Source organism: Oncorhynchus masou, chromosome 13 (assembly GCF_036934945.1).
Source record: "Oncorhynchus masou masou isolate Uvic2021 chromosome 13, UVic_Omas_1.1, whole genome shotgun sequence".
In the NCBI taxonomy this organism is placed as follows: domain Eukaryota; kingdom Metazoa; phylum Chordata; class Actinopteri; order Salmoniformes; family Salmonidae; genus Oncorhynchus; species Oncorhynchus masou.
In genome coordinates this window covers 34,520,610-34,542,360 of record NC_088224.1, presented here as the reverse complement: position 1 = coordinate 34,542,360, position 21,751 = coordinate 34,520,610, and the positions used below count along the sequence as shown (strand labels likewise).

General features: G+C 41.3%; 1 gene segment (V, D, J or C); it reads right to left on the bottom strand.

The window, feature by feature from the left end:
* Positions 1 to 631: 631 nt before the first annotated feature.
* On the bottom strand, positions 632 to 3,407 carry LOC135553321 (Ig kappa-b4 chain C region-like). The segment is given in 3 exon segments: positions 632 to 1,233; positions 2,635 to 2,783; positions 3,391 to 3,407. Coding segments are annotated over 3 exon segments (489 nt in total).
* Positions 3,408 to 21,751: the final 18,344 nt, after the last annotated feature.

Here is a 21,751-nt window from a genome sequence, read left to right as displayed (position 1 = left end):
CAGCTGCCCCAGTCCCAGAGGATTTGAGGCTGAGTGATTGTGAGCTCTGGTTGGGTTGAAACTCAGATTTACATGGGCAGGGTGACCACAACACTCCAAGAATACAGCAGTAACATGGCCAGATGTTCACCTGTTCCCAGAGAGTTCCATTGAGCTTGGAGCACATGGCTTCAGTAATGGTAACATCCAGAGTCATATATTTAGAGACTTAGGCCAACTTTTAGAGTTTGTAATATTGTTCTAATTCTAGACATTCAGTTACACAGCATCGTTGTAATGTTAATGGGGAGCTACTATGCCTGCCACAGAATGTTGAAGTGTCATGTAAATACATCATAATGCAGAAACCTCAATGTCCTCTCTAATACATGGCTCTGGTAACATCATAAAGACTGGGGAGTCTAGAGAACATGGCTTCAGTATTAGTATCACTGTAGATATCCTTTTGACTGGTATTATATTTGGCCCAATCAGCCAAACACTCATTGAGAGAGGTTCATTGATTAACATGTATTAGTAAAATCTCTTTCCAGGGCAGAGAGCTCATCATTCTTTATGAAAATGCAATAAATCAACAGTATCTCAATGTCTAATGGTAAAACTCATTAAATAATGATATCCAGGCAAACAGTTTAAAATATTGAACATCTTTATTATCTCAACATGTCAGAACCAACAGCATTACAGTAATTAGGTTCAGAACACATGTGATATGAAAGCCAAGCAGATCTACTTGACATCAGCATTAGACATGTATTCTGTTGTTTGTTCTACTATGTTAAAAGCTCCTGCTGGAGGAAGGATTCCCACACAGGATCCAGCCCAACATTAGATCAGTGTGCTGGTATTGCTGGAACAGTAAGAAGGAGAGGTGCAGAGTAAAAACAGTGGAGTCAGAGGGGGGAGCTCATTAATCAGAACACTGGTCTCTCCTCAGTGTCTCAGAGAGAGGAGACTGGGAGCCCTGGGTGGCCTCACAGGTCACAGAGCCCACCTTCTTCCACTGATCAACAGGGAGGGTCAGGGTGCTGCTCCAGCTGTAGTGGCCGTCCTTCTCCAGGACCCCGGGGCTCCCGATCACCTCCCAGGTGCTGCTGCTGCTGCCATCCACTTTCCAGCTCAGCTTCCAGTCTGAGGGGAAACCCTTGTTGGCCAGGCACATGAGAGTGGCCTTCCCCTGCTGCAGCTCCACACTGGAGGGGGGCAGGACTGTCAGGGTGGGACGAACATCACCTAAAAGACAGGTGGGAAGTTATGGAGAGGGGAACTATCAATCAATCATCAGACTGATATGACAATAATGATGCAGCAGTTTAACATCTTAGCTGTAAATTACGTTTTGTTCCATCAGTAGGTTTCTGTTCCTCATACAGACAGTCAGTTTATCACACTTCCCTTTGAGTAGCTACTGAAGCATATTATAACTACATGAGATGACTGAAAATACAATCAACTATCTTCAAAATTGTACTGTTTAAAATGTGGAATATTCCTCCCTTATTGTAATGGAATAAACTCCTATCAATCAAAATGCATTTCATTATTAATTATTATGATGATTCTTTTAAAGAACATTTCACAGAATGTATGAACAATTATTAAATTATTAATTAAATTACAATTGGTTGATAATATGCCTGTGCTGAAGAAATACATTCCAGTTGACTGTAAACACCTAACAATGAAATACATTTAATGTAAAAGACACACTAAAACATTTAGGTTTTAATTTATCGGAAGAAAATGAATAAAGTGTAATTTACAAGATTGAAAATAAAAATAAACCTATATTCATATGAACAGCAGAAAAGCTGGACTTCACAAGATAGCAAGTCTTTTCAATAGATTGCAAATAAAACAGCAAATGGGATCAAATAAGATAACAAAATAGTAAATAGCAAATAGATAGCAAAGCGAAACAATACCTTGCAGCTGAATGCTGAAGGAGTGAATTTAAGTTGAATATAACCATCTTACAACAATTATATCCATTTAAAAGACACATTTAAATAAATTGAAGTGATATTATTTACGAGAATTGGTCTGTTGACCAAAAATAATAGCTTCAAAATTGAGGTTTCACCAAAAGATATTTTCACACAAATGGGAACTCTTATGAAGAGAATAACTCTTTAACCAAAAACATAACTATGCATAGCATTTATTTCACTTTTAATCTTAGTTTCTTCTCTCACAAGATCATCAGTGCATCTATATCCAAGGTCAGAACATTTTCTTTATTAGAGGTAGGTAAACTTACTTCCAACATCCAGTCTAGTGCCTCCACCAAAAGTTAACCACAGTGATACAATCTCATTCAGCGGCCGTACAAAAACCTCTGACACTATAGAGACACTGCTTTTGCTCTTTGTAAAGCTACATTCATCTCAACCACTCTTATTTCAACAGTATCTCTCTTCCAAATGAATACACACTGTATAACCTTGTTTGATATATTACATCTTGAATAGGCATTTTGATTTAACTAAATTTAATTTAAGGAAAATAAATTCAAAACAAATTCTCAAAAAAAAAAATACATTTCGACTTTCTATTTAAGGGAGATGTAATATTGTTAAGACAACTAATTGGGATTTTGATATCAGAGGTCAAGATCAAGAACTGAATACTTACTGCCAACACTCAGTTTGGTCCCTCCACCGAAAGTCCACCACAGTGATAGATTCTGATTGACTGGCTGGACAAAAACCTCCGGACAGACACAGAGGGGAATGATAAGAGAGACATGGAACTGACGCCCCCTACTGGTACACTCTGGAACTCTAGTAGATTGGCCACATTCACATTCCCCATTGAACTATCTACATTTTGAAAATGGCTGGTGGACAGTGTTGATGTGCAGTTCCTTCAGAAAGTATTCACACCCTTTGAATTTTTCCACATTTTGTTGTCAAACAGCCTGAATTGAATGGGGACTTTTTAAGATAGTTACAGAGTGTGATGGTATGCTTGTCATCGGCAAGGACTCTGGAGTTTTTTGGAGGGATAAATGAAATGGAATGGAGCTAAGCACAGGCACAATCTTAGAGGAAAAGTTGGTTCAGTCTGCTTTCCACCAGATACTGTGAGACAAATTCATCTTTCAGCAGGACAGTAACTTAAAACACAAGACCAAATATACACTGGAGTTCCTTACCAAGACGAATTTAATGTTTCTGAGTTGCCTTTAAGTAGTTACAGTTTTGAACTTAGATCGTTGACAAAAAATATGACAATAAAATCCATTAGAATCCCATCTTGTTACACAACAAAATGTGGGAAAAGTCACAGAAGTCCACATTTTTTACATTATTATGAATACAAATATCTGCCAGCGGCATTTTGCAGAAGAGTCACACTGTCTGGAACATTCTCCCTAGTAAGTGGTACCTGCTCCATGTGTACATGTGTACATGATTTGTGGCAGATCTGTTTCAATCTTGTCTTTGGTCACTTTCACGTGGGTAAAACAAAAACACCCTAATGATTGGTAGACAATAGAGTCTCACGCATTTCAGGTGATGGCTGCAAGTTGCAACTGGTGAGGAGAAACTGCAGAAACCTGCAGTCAACTACAGTCAAAACTTCATGACCTTTGATCACATGGTTTTTGTAAAGTTCATGCAGTTGTTAAGTAGGCTCAAGTCAGAATCCCCTCCCCCCCATAATGCCACACACTTTGGAAGACGTGTTCAGTGATGGTCATGGACTTGACAAAAATGATCTTTTAGAACACGCTAATTTTCTCTGTCTTCTGCCTTGTTAACTTAGAACGAATAGATGAGTCTAGAATCTAAATTGACTGCGAATAGTATTGACAGACCCACCCATCCACGTTGTATAGTCAGTCATCTGTGGATCTCGATCAAGTTTACAAAGACTCAGTGAGACTTTATAAGGACTGTGAGTAATGGTTGGAAAGAATGTTTGAGATGTTGACAGTTACTGTAAAAGTTGGAGGTTTCAACTGATAAAAGATAATACTTGGACAGTGAAACTACCTCAATCAAGAAACAAAGGAGAGAATAAATAGAGGGATAGAAGAAGGAAAGTCAATGAAGAGATGAAGGGAGATTGTCGGTAGGCTACATATGAGAACTCATAGTTGCTTCCCACTCTTTATGCAAATGACCAGATATTGTCAATAGCTTCCAAATGAAGATAACATAAGATAGCAGTCATGTTAGATTTATGCTAGAATCTGTGTCAGGTAGGAAATTAGAAGTGCAATCATCCCACTGGGCAGATGTCATTTCAATGTCTGTTCCACATGTGTTCAACATAATTTCATTGAAATTATGTGGAAACGTGGCGTAGCGGTCTAAGGCACTGCTTCGCAGTGATTGAGGCGTCATTACAGACCTGAGGTTGATCCCAGGCTGTGTCACAGCTGGCCATGACCGGGAGACCCATGAAGCATCGCACAATTGGGCCAGCGTCTTCCGGGTTAGGTAAAAGTTTGGCCGGCCTGGATTTCCTTGTCCCATCAAGCTCTAACGACTTCTTGTGGTGGAAAAAGCGCCTGCAAGCTGATCTCGGTTGCCATCTGGACAGTGTTTCCTCCAACACATTGCTGTGGCTGGCTTCCGAGTTCAGTGAGCAGTGTGTCAAGAAGTAGTGCGGCTTTCCAGGATTGTGTTTCGGAGGACGCATGGCTCTCGACCTTCGCCTCTCCTGAGTCCATAGGGGAGTTGCTGTGATGAGACAAGACTGTAACTACCAATTGGGGAGAAAAGGGGTTAAATCTGCAACAAAAAAACACACACACAGCTCATCAGGAGGAATCTGACCAGAGGCAGTTAACCCACACCTATCACTTACTATCAATCTATGACATGAGATCAAGAGAAGATAAAAACTTGTGAGGATTTCATGCCCTCTGTTTACTAGTATAGAGACTGTTTAAACAGTATTCATTTTTTTAGAAACAAATAATTAAATGTCTAAAGTCTACTGTCTTCCAGATATCTCTTAGATCTCTTATCTTTCATCGACCACGGAGCACCTGAACTCCTCCAACACCTCCAGCATGGACCCCACCTCCCTGGATTCAGGTCACCTGACTTCAAACATCGTCCTGGGGCTGTGCTGTGTGCTGGGCCTCCCTGGTAATATAGCTGTTCTGGTGGTCAAACTGCGCAACTCGTCCCAACACCCCAACTTTGCCGCGTGTCTCATGCTGAACCTGGCGTCCCCCGACATTTTGTACATGGCCACGATACCTGTGTGGATCTATACTCTCCTGCCTGGCTGGATTCTGGGCCCCCTGCAAGCTGTCTGTATAGCCTGTACTTTCTATGTATCCATAGGGTAGCCTAGATTTGTTCCTTTGGTGATCTAACCCCCATTCAAGCTTGACCACCATTGGTAAAATCCATCTTTCCCAAGCATGAATAAATTGATTTCGTTTTAATTAATAAATATATGTTTTATTTCTCTTGCAGTAGGCTACATAGAGGCTACTTCTGCTTTTGTTCAGAGGAGCTCCAACTTGTTCAATTACTTTATCACACTTGTTAATAAAAAAAATAAAAATAATCACCTTTATTTAACCAGGTAGGCTAGTTGAGAACAAGTTATCATTTACAACTGCGACCTGGCCAAGATAAAGCATAGCAGTTTGAACACACAGCAACACAGAGTTACACGTGGAGTAAACAATAAACAAGTCAATAACACAGTAGAAAAAAAGGAAAAAAGAAAAAAAGGAGTCTATATACATTGCGTGCAAAAGGCATGAGGAGGTAGGCGAATAATTACAATTTTAGCAGATTAAAACTGGAGTGATAAATGATCAGATGGTCATGTGCAGGTAGAGATACTGGTGTGCAAAAGTTGCCTTAAAATCTTGACAGGTATTTTACTATTGAGCACAATGGAAAAACACATTAGATGTTTGCAACAACATTTCTGCTTAAACAGATAAATAAAAGGATGCATTTCAAACCTTGCACCGCTCTGATGCCCAACATGGGTTCATCTATGTCCGTTTCATTCGAAGCCACAACAAGAAGTAAGACAACTTGTCAACACGGCCAAACAAAATGTTTCTGGACCAAATGAAGGTAGAACTTGTGATATGTCAGATGTAACACATTTGGTACAAAGACAGACAGCGTTATCCTCACCCAAAGGACCATGTCTTTTGGTTCAAAATGAGAGAAAAGGCTGAATCATCAACATAAATTGATACTGTAAACCATGTATTCAACACCATAGGCTATATTTCTATATGAAAGAGAAACCCTCAACACCTCTGACATGAGGTATGACTGCTATGACTGTCAGTCCTCCCTCTTATCTTTAGTCCACAGTGTAGATGCAAGGATTGACACACCATAAGATTGACATGATACTGTAGTTTAAAACATATTTTGAAACTATAAACAGTTTTTTGGGGTTATGATAGGATGGTGAAAAGCATGATCTGACGCACACCCCCAAAATGTTTCAATAGGTGCTGACGAATGGAAAGTAAACTGGATAAAAGTAAATAAAGTTGAACTCTACATATGCTCCTAACAACTGAATGGGTATATAGAGTGTGTAACTTTCATTTCATACGGACCTGGGGGAGCTTGTACAGAGCACCACTACTGTCCATCTTGAGAAGGTCTGAAACATACACAGGCAGTAATTCTACTGTTAAACTTAATTGACCTTCTGAGCCTGACAACCACTGTTGATGGACATAAACCACTGTGTAAGTGGGTCAAAGTAGGCCTCATTTATGATATAGTTGTTATGTGGTTTATGATTTCAGTATTCTCAAATGTAATATACAGTTGGCCTGTTGACTTCTTTTGTATGTGTGGTGTATTTGTGTAAAATATTGGGGTTTTGCATATCTGTCCTGCCTCATTGCTCCACATACTTTTAAAACCCCAGTGTTGATCAGTGACAGTTCACTCCTTTCAGAGCCACTGACACGCAGCATAATGATGATGTCACTAATTCTACTGCTGGGAACACTGGGGCTCCTTGTTCAGGGTGAGAGACACTTTGACTAACTTTGATTCATGATGGATTTGATTTCAGAATTAAATTTCATTTGTGAATATTGAAGATATTAATAAAAACAAATCTGATTTTGCCTGATATGTTTCATGATAGAATGTGGAAGATTATAAATATCTGTTTGTTGTGATAACCTTACTAATCATCCTTTCTTCACAATCCATTTCAGTACACAGCAGCATGAGTGTTGACCCTGTCTGAACCAAACTATTCATGCCCTACTCAACTTCCATACCCCTCCAACCTTGAAAGAGTGAATACAGTCATATCATTTGCATTCAAGAAATACTACTTTGACATCAATTTGATACAGTATATCACATGGCTTCAGCATTAGTATCACTGTAGATATCCTTTTGACTGGTACCAAACTTGGCCCAATCAGCTAAGCATTCATTCAGAGAGGTTCATTAACTGAAATGTACCAGTAGCATTATTTTTCACGATACCTGTGTGGATCTATACTCTCCTGGACGACTGGACTCTGCAAGCTCGCCACCATGCTGCTCTACCTCAGCCTGTATGCTAACATGCTATTTGTCACTCCAGGGGCTCTCCCCGCAGATCTGGAACCAGCTGGTGCACAAGGGGGAGGTGGCACTGCACCTGGCCCTGTGGGGTCTTGCATGCAGCCTGACTGCCCCTGCTGTGACCACTCGCGAAGTGGGCGATGAGTGCCACCAAGACACGGGCTGGGGTTCATGAACCCGTTCTCTGTGCTGGTCATGTGTTACTGCTGCCTCCACGGGCTGGTGAACCAAGTTGACGCAGCAGATCACAAGTGTAGTGGTTGCATTCTTCATCCTCTGGATCCCTGTGATTCATCAGCATGGTGGACATCGCCGGAGTATTGCTGTGTCTGTCTGAAGTCAGTCTCTGCAGCTTTGACTAAAGGGATGTGGCGGGCATGCCAACCCATAACTCTAACCCTCACCCTACCCATAACCAAACCCCTTATTCCTAACTGTAACAAATTAACTTCTTAGGGTTAAGATCCGGCTAACAAAATTGTTATGGCAGCAGCCAGTGAAAGTGCATGGCACCAAATTCAAAACAACAGAAATCCCATAATTAAAATTCCTCAAACATAGAAGTATTTCACACCATTTTAAAGATACACTTCTTGTTAATCCCACCACAGTGTCCGATTTCAAATAGGCTTTAAAGCGAAAGCACCACAAACAATTGTGTTAGGTCAGAGCCAAGTCACAGAAAAACACAGCCATTTTCCAGCCAAAGAGAAGAGTCACAAAAATCAGAAATAGAGATAAAATGAATCACTAACCTTTGATGATCTTCATCAGATGACACTCAAAGGACTTCATGTTACACAATTACATGTATGTTTTGTTCGATAAAGTTCATATTTATCTAAAAAAAATCTCAGTATACATTGGTGCGTTATGTTCAGTAGTTCCAAAAACATCCGGTGATTTTGCAGAGAGCCACATGAATTTCCAGAAATCCTCAAAATAAACATTGATAAAAGATCCAAGTGTTATTCACAGAATTAAAGATAGACTTCTCCTTAATGCAACCGCTGTGTACGATTAAAAAAACTTGACGAAAAAAGCACACCATGCAATAATCTGAGTACAGCGCTCAGAGACCAAACCACCCAAAAAGATATCCGCCATATTGTGGTGTCAACAGAAGTCAGAAATATCATTATAAATATTCACTTACCTTTGATGATCGTCATCAGAATGCACTTCCAGGAATCCCCGTTCCACAATAAATGTTTGATTTGTTCGATAAAGTGAATCATTTATGTCCAAATTCCTCCTTGTTGTTAGCGCGTTCACCCCAGTAATCCATCTTCATGAGGCGCGAGCACTAGGTCCAGACGAAATGTCAAAAAGTTCCGTTACAGTCCGTAGAAACATGTCAAACGATGTATAGAATCAATCTTTAGGATGTTTTTAACATAAATCTTCAATAATGTTCCAACCGGAGAATTCCTTAGTCTTCAGAAATGCAATGGGACGCGAGCTACCACTCACGTGAACGAGCGTCACGAGCTTGTGGCACTCTGCCAGACCACTGACTCAAAGAGCCCTTATGAGGCCCTCCTTTACAGTAGAAGCCTCAAACAAGTTTCTAAAGACGGTTGACATCTAGTGGAAGCCTTATGAAGTGCAACATAACCAATATCCCACTGTATCTTCAATAGGGAATGAGTTGAAAAACGGCCAACCACAGATTTTCCACTTCCTGGTGGATATTTTCTCAGGTTTTTGCCTGCCATATGTTCTGTTATACTCACAGACATCATTCAAACAGTTTTAGAAATGTCAGAGTATTTTCTATCCACATATACTAATACTATGCATATATTAGCAACTGGGACTGAGTAGCAGGCATGCTACTCAATACTGCCCCCAGCCATAAGAAGTTTTAAGGTACTCACAAAATTACAAAAAAAACTTAAGGTGTTTTGGTTTGAGCAGCCAATTGAGATATTTTGTCCTCAACAAACCCCACTTTTTTGGGTTGCTGTCTCTGTGTCTGTATAGCCTATAATCATAGGATAGCCGAGATTAGTTCCTTTGGTGGTCTACCTCCCTTCAAGTATGGCCTCCATTGGTCAAATCCTAAATTCTATTACGTCTGTCAGCTTTCAAATGCATAAATAAATAGATTTTGTTTTCATGAATACATTGATTTGTTGTTTCTCTTATAGTACATCTACTTCTGCAATGGTTCAGAGGAGCCACAACATCCCATAAGGTGTTGGACTATTTCATCACTTCATCTTGTGAAGTTGCCTCACTCTATGTCAAAATCTTGACAGCCATTTGAGCAGTGTGCACAATGGAAAAACACACTCAAGATCTATGCAACATAATTTGTGCCTAAATAGATCAATAAAATAATGCATTTCAAACCTTGCACGAGTCTGATGTCCAACATGTGTTCAACCATGTCAGTTTCAGTCTAAGCCACAACAAGAAGTTACCAACACTGCCAAGCATCATGATGATGATGCTGGAGACACGTTTCTTCTTGAAGTCCATGATTTTGGCAATTTGACTACTGACATACAAAACATTTTGGGACTGTGTCAACAGTGGACTAATGAAATAAATACCAAATATAGTTTTTGAGTGAAGTTCCCCTTTAAGTAAAACACCACTCTACTCATCATACAGACTGCCATTACACACTGTGGTCAGAGCAGGGCGACAGAACACCAGTACTGTCCACCATCAGAAGGTTTGAAGGATACAGAAGCAGCTATTCTACTTTTAAAAGGGCAATCAGCAGTTGCTACATCTATTTTGTACTCAAACTAATGAAATGTTCCCATTGACTCTTTAAGAACATACTGTAACTTATAAATGCCTCATGAACTTAGTAACTGTCGTACCCCATCAAAATGGAAAATATAAGCTTGTTGGAAATAAAATGTCAACAAACACCATATAACCTAAAAAATCTAATTGTATTATATTTTTGGTATCATGGAAGGTCAGTCCTTACATCCATAACCCTGTCGATGAATTTGAGAGTGGTTACATTTCTCCAGCCACATCCCACAGCTTTTTTACTGAAACAGGGGCGTTGAAAATACTTTGTGATTGCCGTTTTAAATGTTATTTACCGTCTTCTGAGACTGACAACCACTGTTGGGGGTCATAAACCACTGTGTCATCGGGTCAAACTAGACCTCATTTAAGGCATAGTTGTTCAAATCTGTCGTTTTTTTTGTATTCTCCAATTTGATAAATAGTAGGCATACCTTTGGAAACGGCTGACTTCATTTATCTGTGTGTGTGCACGTGCACGGTGTGTGTATTTGCATAAAAGAGGAAAGCTTTGCATAACTGTCCTGCCTCATTGTTCCTCATACTTTTAAAACCCCAGTGTTGATCAGTGACTGTTCACTCCTTTCAGAGCCACTGACACGCAGCACAATGATGATGTCACTGATTCTTCTGCTGGGAACACTGGGGCTCCTTGTTCAGGGTGAGAGACACTTTGACTAACTTTGATTCATAATGTGTTTGGCTTCAGACTTAAACTTAATTTGTTAATATTGAAAATAAGGATAAAAACAAATCATCTGGTCTTGCCTGAAGTTGATAGGCGTTTGGATGATTAGCCATGTCTATTTGTTGTGATTACCTTACATACTAATCAATCATTCATTAATTTTGTTTTATTTTTCAGAATCAGCAGCGGATATCATTCTGACTCAATCTCCTAAATCTCAGTCTGTTCGCCCAGGAGAGGTTGTCTCTATCAGCTGTACAGCCAGTTCAAGTACCAGCAATGTGCTTAGCTGGTACCTGCAGAAACCTGGAGAAGCTCCTAAACTCCTGGTTTATTATGCTACAAACCGTCAGTCTGGGATTCCAGGTCGTTTCAGTGGGAGTGGATCTGGTAGTTCATACACTCTGACCATCAGTGGAGTCCAGGCTGAAGATGCAGGAGATTACTACTGTCAGCAGGGTGCCAGCTATCCATTCACACAGTGTTAGAGCGTCGTACAAAAACCTCCTTCAGCTAAAGAGGAACTGCTCTGACTCAACTGCTGCAGAGCTCCCGTATTCTAAAGTATTCTAAACACCAATTCTTCTAAATATGACACATACTGTACATATCTCTCAATATATTCTGCAAAAATTTTAAATCTTTGTAAACACACTAGGACCACTAAGGATACAGTGCTGTAGAAAATGCTTTGTTTTGAAGGACATGTTAAGCAAAATGTATAGGTTTAGATTTTTTTAACGCTTTGATTTCTATTCAAATTGTAAGAAGCACCAATGTCAGTACGCAATAGCAAGAATGTTGACCCTGTCCGAACCCAACTATTCATGCCCTACTCAACTTCTATACCGCTCCAACCTTAACAGAGTGAATACAGTCATATCGGTTGCATTCAAGAAGTACTAGGTTGATATCATCATGATACAGTATATATTTTCATAGGGGACAATGCACATAAATCAACATCAATCTTACAATAATGCAACATCCAGGTAAATGTGCCGGGGTTAGCCAAAAGCTATTTAGCAACTGTACTCCCAGGGCAGGTAAGGGCAATCACACAGACACAATACAAATACTTAATTAAACTATACAAAGTACAAATACATTACATCCAATAATATATCATTCTAACAACAACAAATAATTCGTAATAAAAACACTTTCATCAACTGTCGTCTTACATATAAGGAACTACAGATAACTCTTGTAAAGGTTTGGAAAGATTTGAGCCATGTTTTCAATTTAAATTTCAAAGTACAATAATCAGTGCAGCTTCTCAAGTCCATGGGCATTCAATTCCAGTATATTGTATCTCTAACAGAAAAGGCAGATTGAGCAAATATACTGTGTGAAAAAGGGACAAATGCAATCCCCTCTAGTTACTGCCCTTGTTATCTTGGAGGTGCCTTCCTTGAGCATGAAATGCCAGCATAGGGGTGGAGGGGCAAGACCATGCAGGATCTTAAAAACAAGGCTTGCATCTACATACTGCGTAAACTTATCCAGACTGAAATAATCATGTTTGTGAATGATGTGATAATGGTGGTAACTGCTTGGTTTGTTATCAAAAATATCAAGTGTTTGTTTGCAGAGTAATTCAATTGGTATCAGAATAGTAGCTCCTGCTTGTGAGGCAATATCTCAGATGTGAAAAGATCCTAGCATATATAGTTTGGCGACCTCCAGAAGAAGTTAAGGTTTTATAAACCTAGTGTTGGATAATCCAAACTTGACCGTATTAACCAACCTTCTTCATGTTTCTTAAATGTCAAGTTGGAGTCCAAAATGACGCCGAGATACCTGAAGTTAGACGCAACTTTCAGATTCTCCCCATTAACAAGAACAGCTTGTTGCGAAGAATCAATTGATTTCTTAGAGGAGTACAGAAAAACAGTCTTGTTGATATTTAAATCAGTCATCCATTTAGAAACATATAACATAGCTTCAGTTAACTTGTCAACCATTTTGTGAGTGTACATACATGAATGTATCGTCTGCATACATCTGCAAGTTAACTTGTGGGCAAGCAAGTGGGAGATTATTTATATAGATGGTAAACAGAAGGGGGCCTAATATTGACCCTTGTGGGAACCCAATGTTATAGTAGAGAAAGTCTGACAGTGTCCTCCTGACGAACACTTTGACTTCAGTTTGTCAGATAGATATTAGTTGGATGTATTCCTGTCACAAATAAATGTAGTTTACGTAGCCATAAAAGACCTGTGAGTGAAGTCCCCAACTTGAACATCATGCAAAGTCTAACGATAAGTCTGGTTCCTCAGCCCTAGTCAGACACACACAGCTGCCCCAGTCCCAGAGGGCTTGAGGCTGGGAGATTGTGTTCTGTGGTGAGGCTGGAAGTGATATTTGCATGGGCAGGGTTACTGCAACACTCCCAGAATAGAGCAGCACAGTAGCCAGATGTTCGCCTGTCCCCAGATAGTTCCAGTGAGTTTAGAGCACATGGCTGCAGTATAAGTAACATCATGAAGACCAGTGGGTTTTGAACACATGGTTTCAGTATAAGTAACATCATGAAGACCAGTGGGTTTAGAGCACATGGTTTCAGTATTAGTAACATCATGAAGACCAGTGAGTTTAGAGCACATGGCTTCAGTATGAGTCATGCTGTAGATATCCTTTTGACTGGAACCAAATTTGGCACAATCAGCTAAGCATTCACACACTGGGCTTGCTGTAAGTGTAACAGTATAATTTTAGACCGTCCCGTCGCCCATACCCGGGCGCAAACCAGGGACCCTCTGCACACATCAACAACTGACACCCACGAAGCATCGTTACCCATCGCTCCACAAAAGTCACGGCCCTTGCAGAGCAAGGGGAACTACTACTTCAAGGTCTCAGAGCAAGTGACGTCACCGATTGAATCACTATTTAGCGCGTACCACCGCTAACTAAGCTAGCCGTTTCACATCCATTACACTCACCCCCCTTTTGACCTCCGTCAACAGCATCAATGTAACAGTATAACTTTAGACCGTCCCCTCGCCCATACCCGGGCGCGAACCAGGGACCCTCTGCACACATCAACAACAGTCACCCTCAGCATCGTTACCACCGCTAACTAAGCTAGCCGTTTCACATCTGTTACATAAGTATTCACACCATTTGACTTTTTCCATATTTTGTTTTTTCACAGCCTATATTTAAAATTCATTACATTCAGATTTTGTAGAAAATACCCCATATTGTCAAAGTGGAATTATGTTTATAGACATTTTCACAAATGAATTAAAAATGAAAAGTTGAAATTGCTTGAGCCAATAAGTATTCAACCCCCTTTTCTATGGCAAGTCTAAATAAGTTCAGGAGTAAAAATGTGCTTAACAAGTCACATAATAAGTTGCATACACTGACTCTGTGTGCAATAATAGTGTTGAAAAGGATTTTTGAATGACTACCTCATCTCTGTACTCCACACATATAATTGTCTGTAAGGTCCCTCAGTCGAGCAGTAAATTACATACACAGATTTAACCACAAAGACCTGGGAGGTTTTCCAATGCCTCACAAAGACGGGCATCTATTGGTAGATGGGTAAAAAGAGAAATAAGTGGCAGGGTCTACAGACAATCATGGACCATAAAGGGAAAACCAGCCACGTCGCGGACACCGACGTCTTGCTCCCGGACAAGCTAACACCTTCTTCGCCCGCTTTGAGGATAATACAGTTCCCCGTTGCACTCACTTCTGTCATCATGAAGTGCTTTGAGAGGCTAGTTAAGGATCATATCACCTCTACCCTACCTGACACCCTAGACCCACTTCAATTTGCTTACTGTCCCAATAGGTCCACAGACGATGCAATTGCCATCGCACTGTACACTGCCCTATCCCATCTGGACAAGAGGAATACCTACGTCAGAATGCTGTTCATTGACTACATCTCAGCCATCAACCCCATAGTACCCTCCGATCTCGGGGCCCTGGGTCTGAACACCAACTTGTGCAACTGACTCCTGGACTCCCTGACGGGCCTTCCCCAAGTGGTGAAGGTAGGAAACAACACTTCCACTTTGCTGATCCTCTACACAGGGGCCCCAAAAGGGTGCGTGCTCAACCCCTTCCTTTACTCCCTGTTCACCCATGACTGCGTGGCAACTCAATCACCACGTTTGCAGGCGACACAACAGTAGTAGGCCTGATTACCAACAATGACGAGACAGCCTACAGGGAGGAGGTGAGGCCCCTGGCAGAGTGGTGCTAGAAAAATTGTCAGATTCAGATTGTCAGTGATGTGTACGCTGAGGAACTTGAAGCTTTCCACCTTCACCACTGCAGTCCCGTCGATGTTGTTAGGGGTGTGCTCCCTATGCTGTTTCCTGAAGTCCACGATCAGCTCCTTTCATGTCACTTAATAAAAAACATCTTTGCCATCTGTAAATACGAATTAAAATAGCTAAATTATGATTCCTTTTGGTAAACCACAGAAAAGACAGCAACCTCCCACTAGCCATGATTGGCTGAGATAATGAGTGCGCTGGACATGCCGAGAGAGGGGTTTGGATTGGTCTGCCAAATAGGAGGCTTGTGTCTATTTGAGCTCAGTCTGTGTTGGTAATCTTGTCAAACGTGGCTTTAAAAAAATGTAACTGCATATGTGTTGCTCTCCACTTTCTGGAGGATCGTGTTTTGAAATCAGTGGAATTAGAGTATGACAGCTAAAGAGATGGCAAAAACACCTGTCCGGATTATGTCTTCAAACTAAGGGCATTTGTGGCATGGATCAACGACAGGGCGATGCATCCATCATGCATGATGATGTATATGGGTAAGATAGTCTAGCTAGCTACATTTTCAGATATTACACGTTTCTAATTTTGACAGAAACTGGTTTAATTTCAAGCTAAAGTGTACCGTTAGCAAGCTAACGTTAGCTGGCTGGCTCCCTAGCTAATGCTACGTGTATGAAGTTATTAGTCATTGTTGTTTAACTAGCTAACATTAGCTGGCTGGCTTGTGATATTACACATTGTTTGCCTAGCTAGCTAGCTACTTGTCTTAAGCTAACGTGTACTGTTAGCTAGTGTTAGCCGGTCTGGCTCCCTAGCTAACGTTTGGTGTCTGCCTCATTAACTAACGTTGCATGTATGGCGTTATTATTTTTATCCCAGATCCGTTACCTTTGCTAGTTAGAGCCTAATGTTAGCTAGCTTACATTGAACCCAGCAGATTCATGCAGGGTAGTAATGACATGAATTGGCACTGTTCATTGTTGTTTAACTAGCTAATTTTAGGTAGCTGGCTCAGTAGCTAACATGATCAAAAAAGCAGAATGAAATTGTTGCCAGCAGAGCTGGTTAGGCTGTTTTCATGTTATCCAGAGGTAAACAAATCATCGGCCAGAGCATCAAGTGTGCTCTCTGAATGCTCCGAGAACGAAACGAGATGGGTGGGGCTAAAGCTTAAGAGGTGAAGAGTGAAGACAAAGAAGAGGTCTCTCACCTAAACACTAAAATGATAATTTCTCAAAAGTGAGTTTACAAGCTTATCAACTTTCAAAGCAGAATAACTATCCCATTGTTCCTCAAATGCAGTGTATGATATACCGTTTTGTAGCTCTGAGTCTCTACTTTTATCAAATGTAAATAACAGAAATTCAAATGTTGCTATATAAGACTGAATCCAGGTGGTGAGTCACAGTTGAGAGCGTCCTGTCGGGCTGTATCACCACCTGATACGGCAACTGTACCTCCTACAACCGCAGGGCTCTCCAGAAGGTGGTGCGGTCTGCACAACGCATCACCGGGGGCACACTGCCTGCCCTCCAGGACACCTACAGCACCCGATGTCACAGGAAAGCCTAAAAGATCATCAAGGACATCAACCACCCGAGCCACGGCCTGTTCACTCCACTATCATCCAGAAGGCAAGGTCAGTACAGGTGAGTCAAAGCTGGGACCAAGACATAGAAGCTGTTTTTCAATCTCAAGGCCATCAGACTGTTAAATAGCCATCACTAGCCGGCTACCACCCGGTTGCTCAACCCTGCTCAACCCTGCACCTTAGAGGCTGCTGCTCTTTATACATAGACATGGAATAACTGGCCACTTTAATAATGGAACACTAGTCACTTTAATAATGTTTACATACTGCTTTACTCATCTCATATGTATTTACTGTTTTCTATTCTACTGTATTTTAACGAATGCCACTCCGACATTGCTCATCCTAATATTATATATTTCTTAAATCCATTCTTTTAATTTTATATTTGTGTATTGTTGTGAATTGTTAGATACTAGTGCACTGTTGGAGCTAGGAACACAAGCATTTCGCTGCACCCGCAATAACATCTGCTAAATATGTGTATGCGACCAATAACATTTGATTTTAAATAAAAACAAGCAGACATTGAATATCCCTTTGAGTATGGTGAAGTTATAAATTACACTTTGGATGGTATATCAATACACTGAGTCACTACAAAGATACAGGCGTCTGGACCTTTCTAACTCAGTTGCCGGAGAGGAAGGAAACCACTCAGGGATTTCATCATGAGGTCAATAGTGACTTTAAAACAGTTACAGAGTTTGATAGCTGTGATAGTAGAATACTGAGGATGGATCAACAACATTATAGTTACTCTGTCAATACATAACTAACTGGTGATAGACAGGACTTGCAGGAGGTATGTTTGTAAATTAATTTGATCAAGCTCTGTAGCCTATTGATTCCTTCTTGATGAATAAATAAACATGTGATGTTTCTTTGTTATACTAGCCACCTAGCAATGTTATTAAGTTGGCTTTAGCGAGTCGGCTAGATATTTTTCCAATCTTCCAACTTCACAATTAGCTACCAAGCCAATTTAAGAGAGCAGTTTGCCTAACTATATTAGCTGTCTTGCTTGTTGGCAAGGTTGCTAGACAAATATACTTTAATTCTCTGGTTATAATCCTATACACTGAGGGTACAAACCAGTGGAGGATGGTGGGAGGAGCTATAGGAAGACGGGCTCATCGTAATGGCTGGAATGGTATCGATGGAACGGTGTCAAACATGTTGTTTACATATGTTTGATGTACTTGATAATGTTCTGTGTATTATTTATTCCAATCCTGCCATTACAGTGAGCCCGTCCTCCTATAGCTCCTTCCACCAGCCTCCACTGGTACAAACATTAAGGACACTTTTTTAATATTGAGTTGTATCAAGTTGGCTGGATGTACTTTGGGTGGTGGGACCATTCTTGATACACATGGGAAACTGAGTGTGAAAAACCCAGCAGCGTTGCAGTTTTTGACAGCGGTGCTCGACACCCCGTTCAAGTACACTTATCTTTTGTCTTGTCCATTCACCCTCTGAATGGCACATATATACAATCAATTTCTCAGTAGTCTCAAGGCTTAACAATCCTTATTAAACTGTGTCTACACTGATTGAAGTGGATTAAACAAGTGACATCAATAAGGGATCATACATTTTACCTGGATTCATCTGGTCAGTCTGTCATGGAAAGAGCAGGTGTCCTTAATGTTTTGTACAGTGTTGCAGTTGTACTAAACTCCTAAATCATACAATTTCTTAGTCAATGGTCATCATTAATTAAAATGATAATTTAACTAATATATATATATATATAGATATATATAGATAGATAGAATTAGGCTGAACGATTATGGCTCTAAATTACAGGAAACGGGTGTTTGACAAATGGTCATCATTCATTAAAATGACAATTGAACAGGTAAAAAGGAATGCTTAGATTAGTCACGAGTAAAATTCAGTCTGTGCTGCTGCTCACCTCCAGTTGCTACTGGAACAGTAATATTATCAGATATGCAAGTAAGGCCCAGATGTGACAACATCGAATAAACAATAGTTTAATATTCCCACAGGGGCAGGCAATAGACAGGTCAAGGAAGGCAGGGGTCAATAGTCCAGAGTAGTGGGGGAAACGTACAGGATATCAGGCAGGGTCAGGCAGGCGGGCTCAGAGACAGGACAGGCAAGGGTCAACCAGGAGGGCAAGAAAAAGAGAGACTGGGGAAAAGCAGGAGCTGAGAGAAAATGCTGGTTGACTTGACAAACAAGATGAACTGGCACAGACAGACAGAAAACACAGTTATAAATACACAGGTGATAATGGGGAAGATGGGCGACACCTGGAGGGGGGTGGAGACAATCACAAAAACAGGTGAAACAGATCAGGGTGTGACAGTACTCCCCCTTTAGGGGCGCCACCTGGCTTCTTACAGGGGCGCGTAGCTGGTTGACCGGAGTGCCGGCGATGGAAGTCGACGATGAGGGCTGGATTCAGGACGTCTCTAGCGGGGACACAGCACCTCTTCTCCGGGCTGTAACCCTCCCAGTCCACCAGGTACTGGAAACACCTGCCCCGTGGACGAACACTCAGGAGGTGTCTCACCGTGTATGCTGGATGACCAAAAATATCCTTCTGTCTCACACACACACACACACACACACACGAGAAAGAAGTTGATCGGAGGCAGTTAACCCATATAACTTTCACAGATCAAGTGAGGAGAACAAACTTGTGAGGATTTCAAGTGTTATAACCCTGCCTTTTCTGGGGTGTCCAGCACCTGTAAAAAAAGAGAAACATAGTAGACTTTAGACATCTACTTCTGTTTTCCGGAAAGCTCTTACATCTCTTCTCTTATTATTTCACTGACCATGGAGAACCTCAACTCCTCTAACATCTCCAGCTTGGACCCCACCTCCAAGATTTAGAGCATTGTCCTGGGGCTGTGCTGTGCACTGGGCTTCCCTGGTAACATAACTGTCCTGGTGGTCATACTGCGCCGCCCGCCCCAACGCCCCAACTTTACCCTGTGCCTCATGCTGAACCTGGCGTACTCCAACATCTTGTACATAGCCACGATAACCGTGTGGATCTATACTCTCCTGCACTGCTGGACTGTGTCACCTGCAAGCTAGCCACCTTCCGACTCTACCTCAGCCCACAACTCTAACCATCACCCTACTCAACCAAAACCCTTAACCCTAATCATAAAATATTAGGGTACTCACAAAAATAAAGAACTTTTTAAGGTGTTTTGGCAAAATACAGAAATACTCATAATAATCATTCATAGAAGATACAAGTGTTATACATCGGTTTAAAGATGAACTTCCTGTTAATCCAGCATCTGTGTCAGATTTCAAAAAGGCTATACGGCGAAAGCATACCATGTGATTATCTGAGGACAGCGCCCCGCTTACAAAAGCATACAAACATTTTCATGCCAAGTCGAGGAGTCACGAAAGTCAGAAATAGCGATAAAATGAATCATAAAAATTCATTTGACCGCAACCCTGATAGGTGCAAAACATTGAATCAATATTTGAATCTGAAAACAAAACAAGTAAGGCTTTTATGTTTTTGTATTCACAACTAAAGTCAATTATGTGATACATTTTATCTACAAATGCTAACACACATCCTAACTGTGAGTCGTAAAGTGTGTTTTTGTCTCTGTCTGTGTGTTTCTATCTCCTATTGGAGGTTGTATTCATGGCTGGGATCCTCTGGTCAGTCTGAGTAAGGGAGACTTCCACTGGAGTCCTGCTGGATTGCAACTCTAGTTTGGAACACTCTTCTCTCTGGAGCTTCATTCACAAACACACTGGGACATGGAGGATACTGAGCTGTAGAGGATGCTTCTCTTTTGAAGAAGATGCTGAACAAGTAGTAAAGATTGGGATAAGTTTTCTGTTATGTTCAGGACCAAGATGGACGTGACAGAGATGGTCGCCTCGCTTCAGATCCTTAGAAAACTATGCAGTTACTATTTTTTTTTTTAAATATATGGTTTCTTACATTGTTATTACATACATCTGGGAAGAACTATTGGATATAAAAGCGATGTTAATTTACCATCATTACGACCAGGGATTAGTCTTTTCTGAAGCGGATCCTTTATTCGGACCTCCACCCTGGACATGCGATCTTATCCCAGCGGCCGACCCAAAAAACGCGTTTGCGACAGGAGAGGAAGACGGAGCGGTCGACTGGTCAGACTCAGAAGGCGAGCACACCATCCACCGCTTCCGAGCATATTACAATGTCCAATCTCTAGACAACAAGGTGGATGAAATTAGGACACGAGTTGCCTTCCAGAGAGACATCAGAGATACCTTAGACCCACTCCAATTTCATTACCGCCTCAATAGGTCCACTGACGATGCAATCGCAATCACACTGCACACTGCCCTATCCCATCTGGATAAGAGGAATACCTTATGTAAGAATGCTGTTTATTAACTACAGCTCTGCATTTAACACTATACTACCCTCCAAACTCATTAAGCTCTAGACCCTTGGTCTCAACCCCGCCCTGTGCAACTGGGCCTGGACTTTCTGACGGGCCGCCCCCGTGGTGAGGGTAGGAAACAACTACCCCGCTGATCCTCAACACTGGGGCCCCACAAGGGTGCGTTCTCAGCCCTCTCCTGTACTCCCTGTTCACCCATGACTGCGTGGCCATGCACGCCTCCAACTCAATCATTAAGTTTGCAGATGACACTACAACACTGGGGCCTGATTACCAACAACAATGAGACTGCCTACAGGGAGGGGGTGAGGGCCCTTGGAGTGTGGTGAGGGCCCTTGGAGTGTGTGTGTGTGTGTGTGTGGGGGGGGTAAAACACACACAGACAGACAGACAGCTCATCAGGAGGAATCTGACCAGAGGTAGTAAAACCACACCTTTCACTTATTATCACTCTATGACATGAGATCACGAGA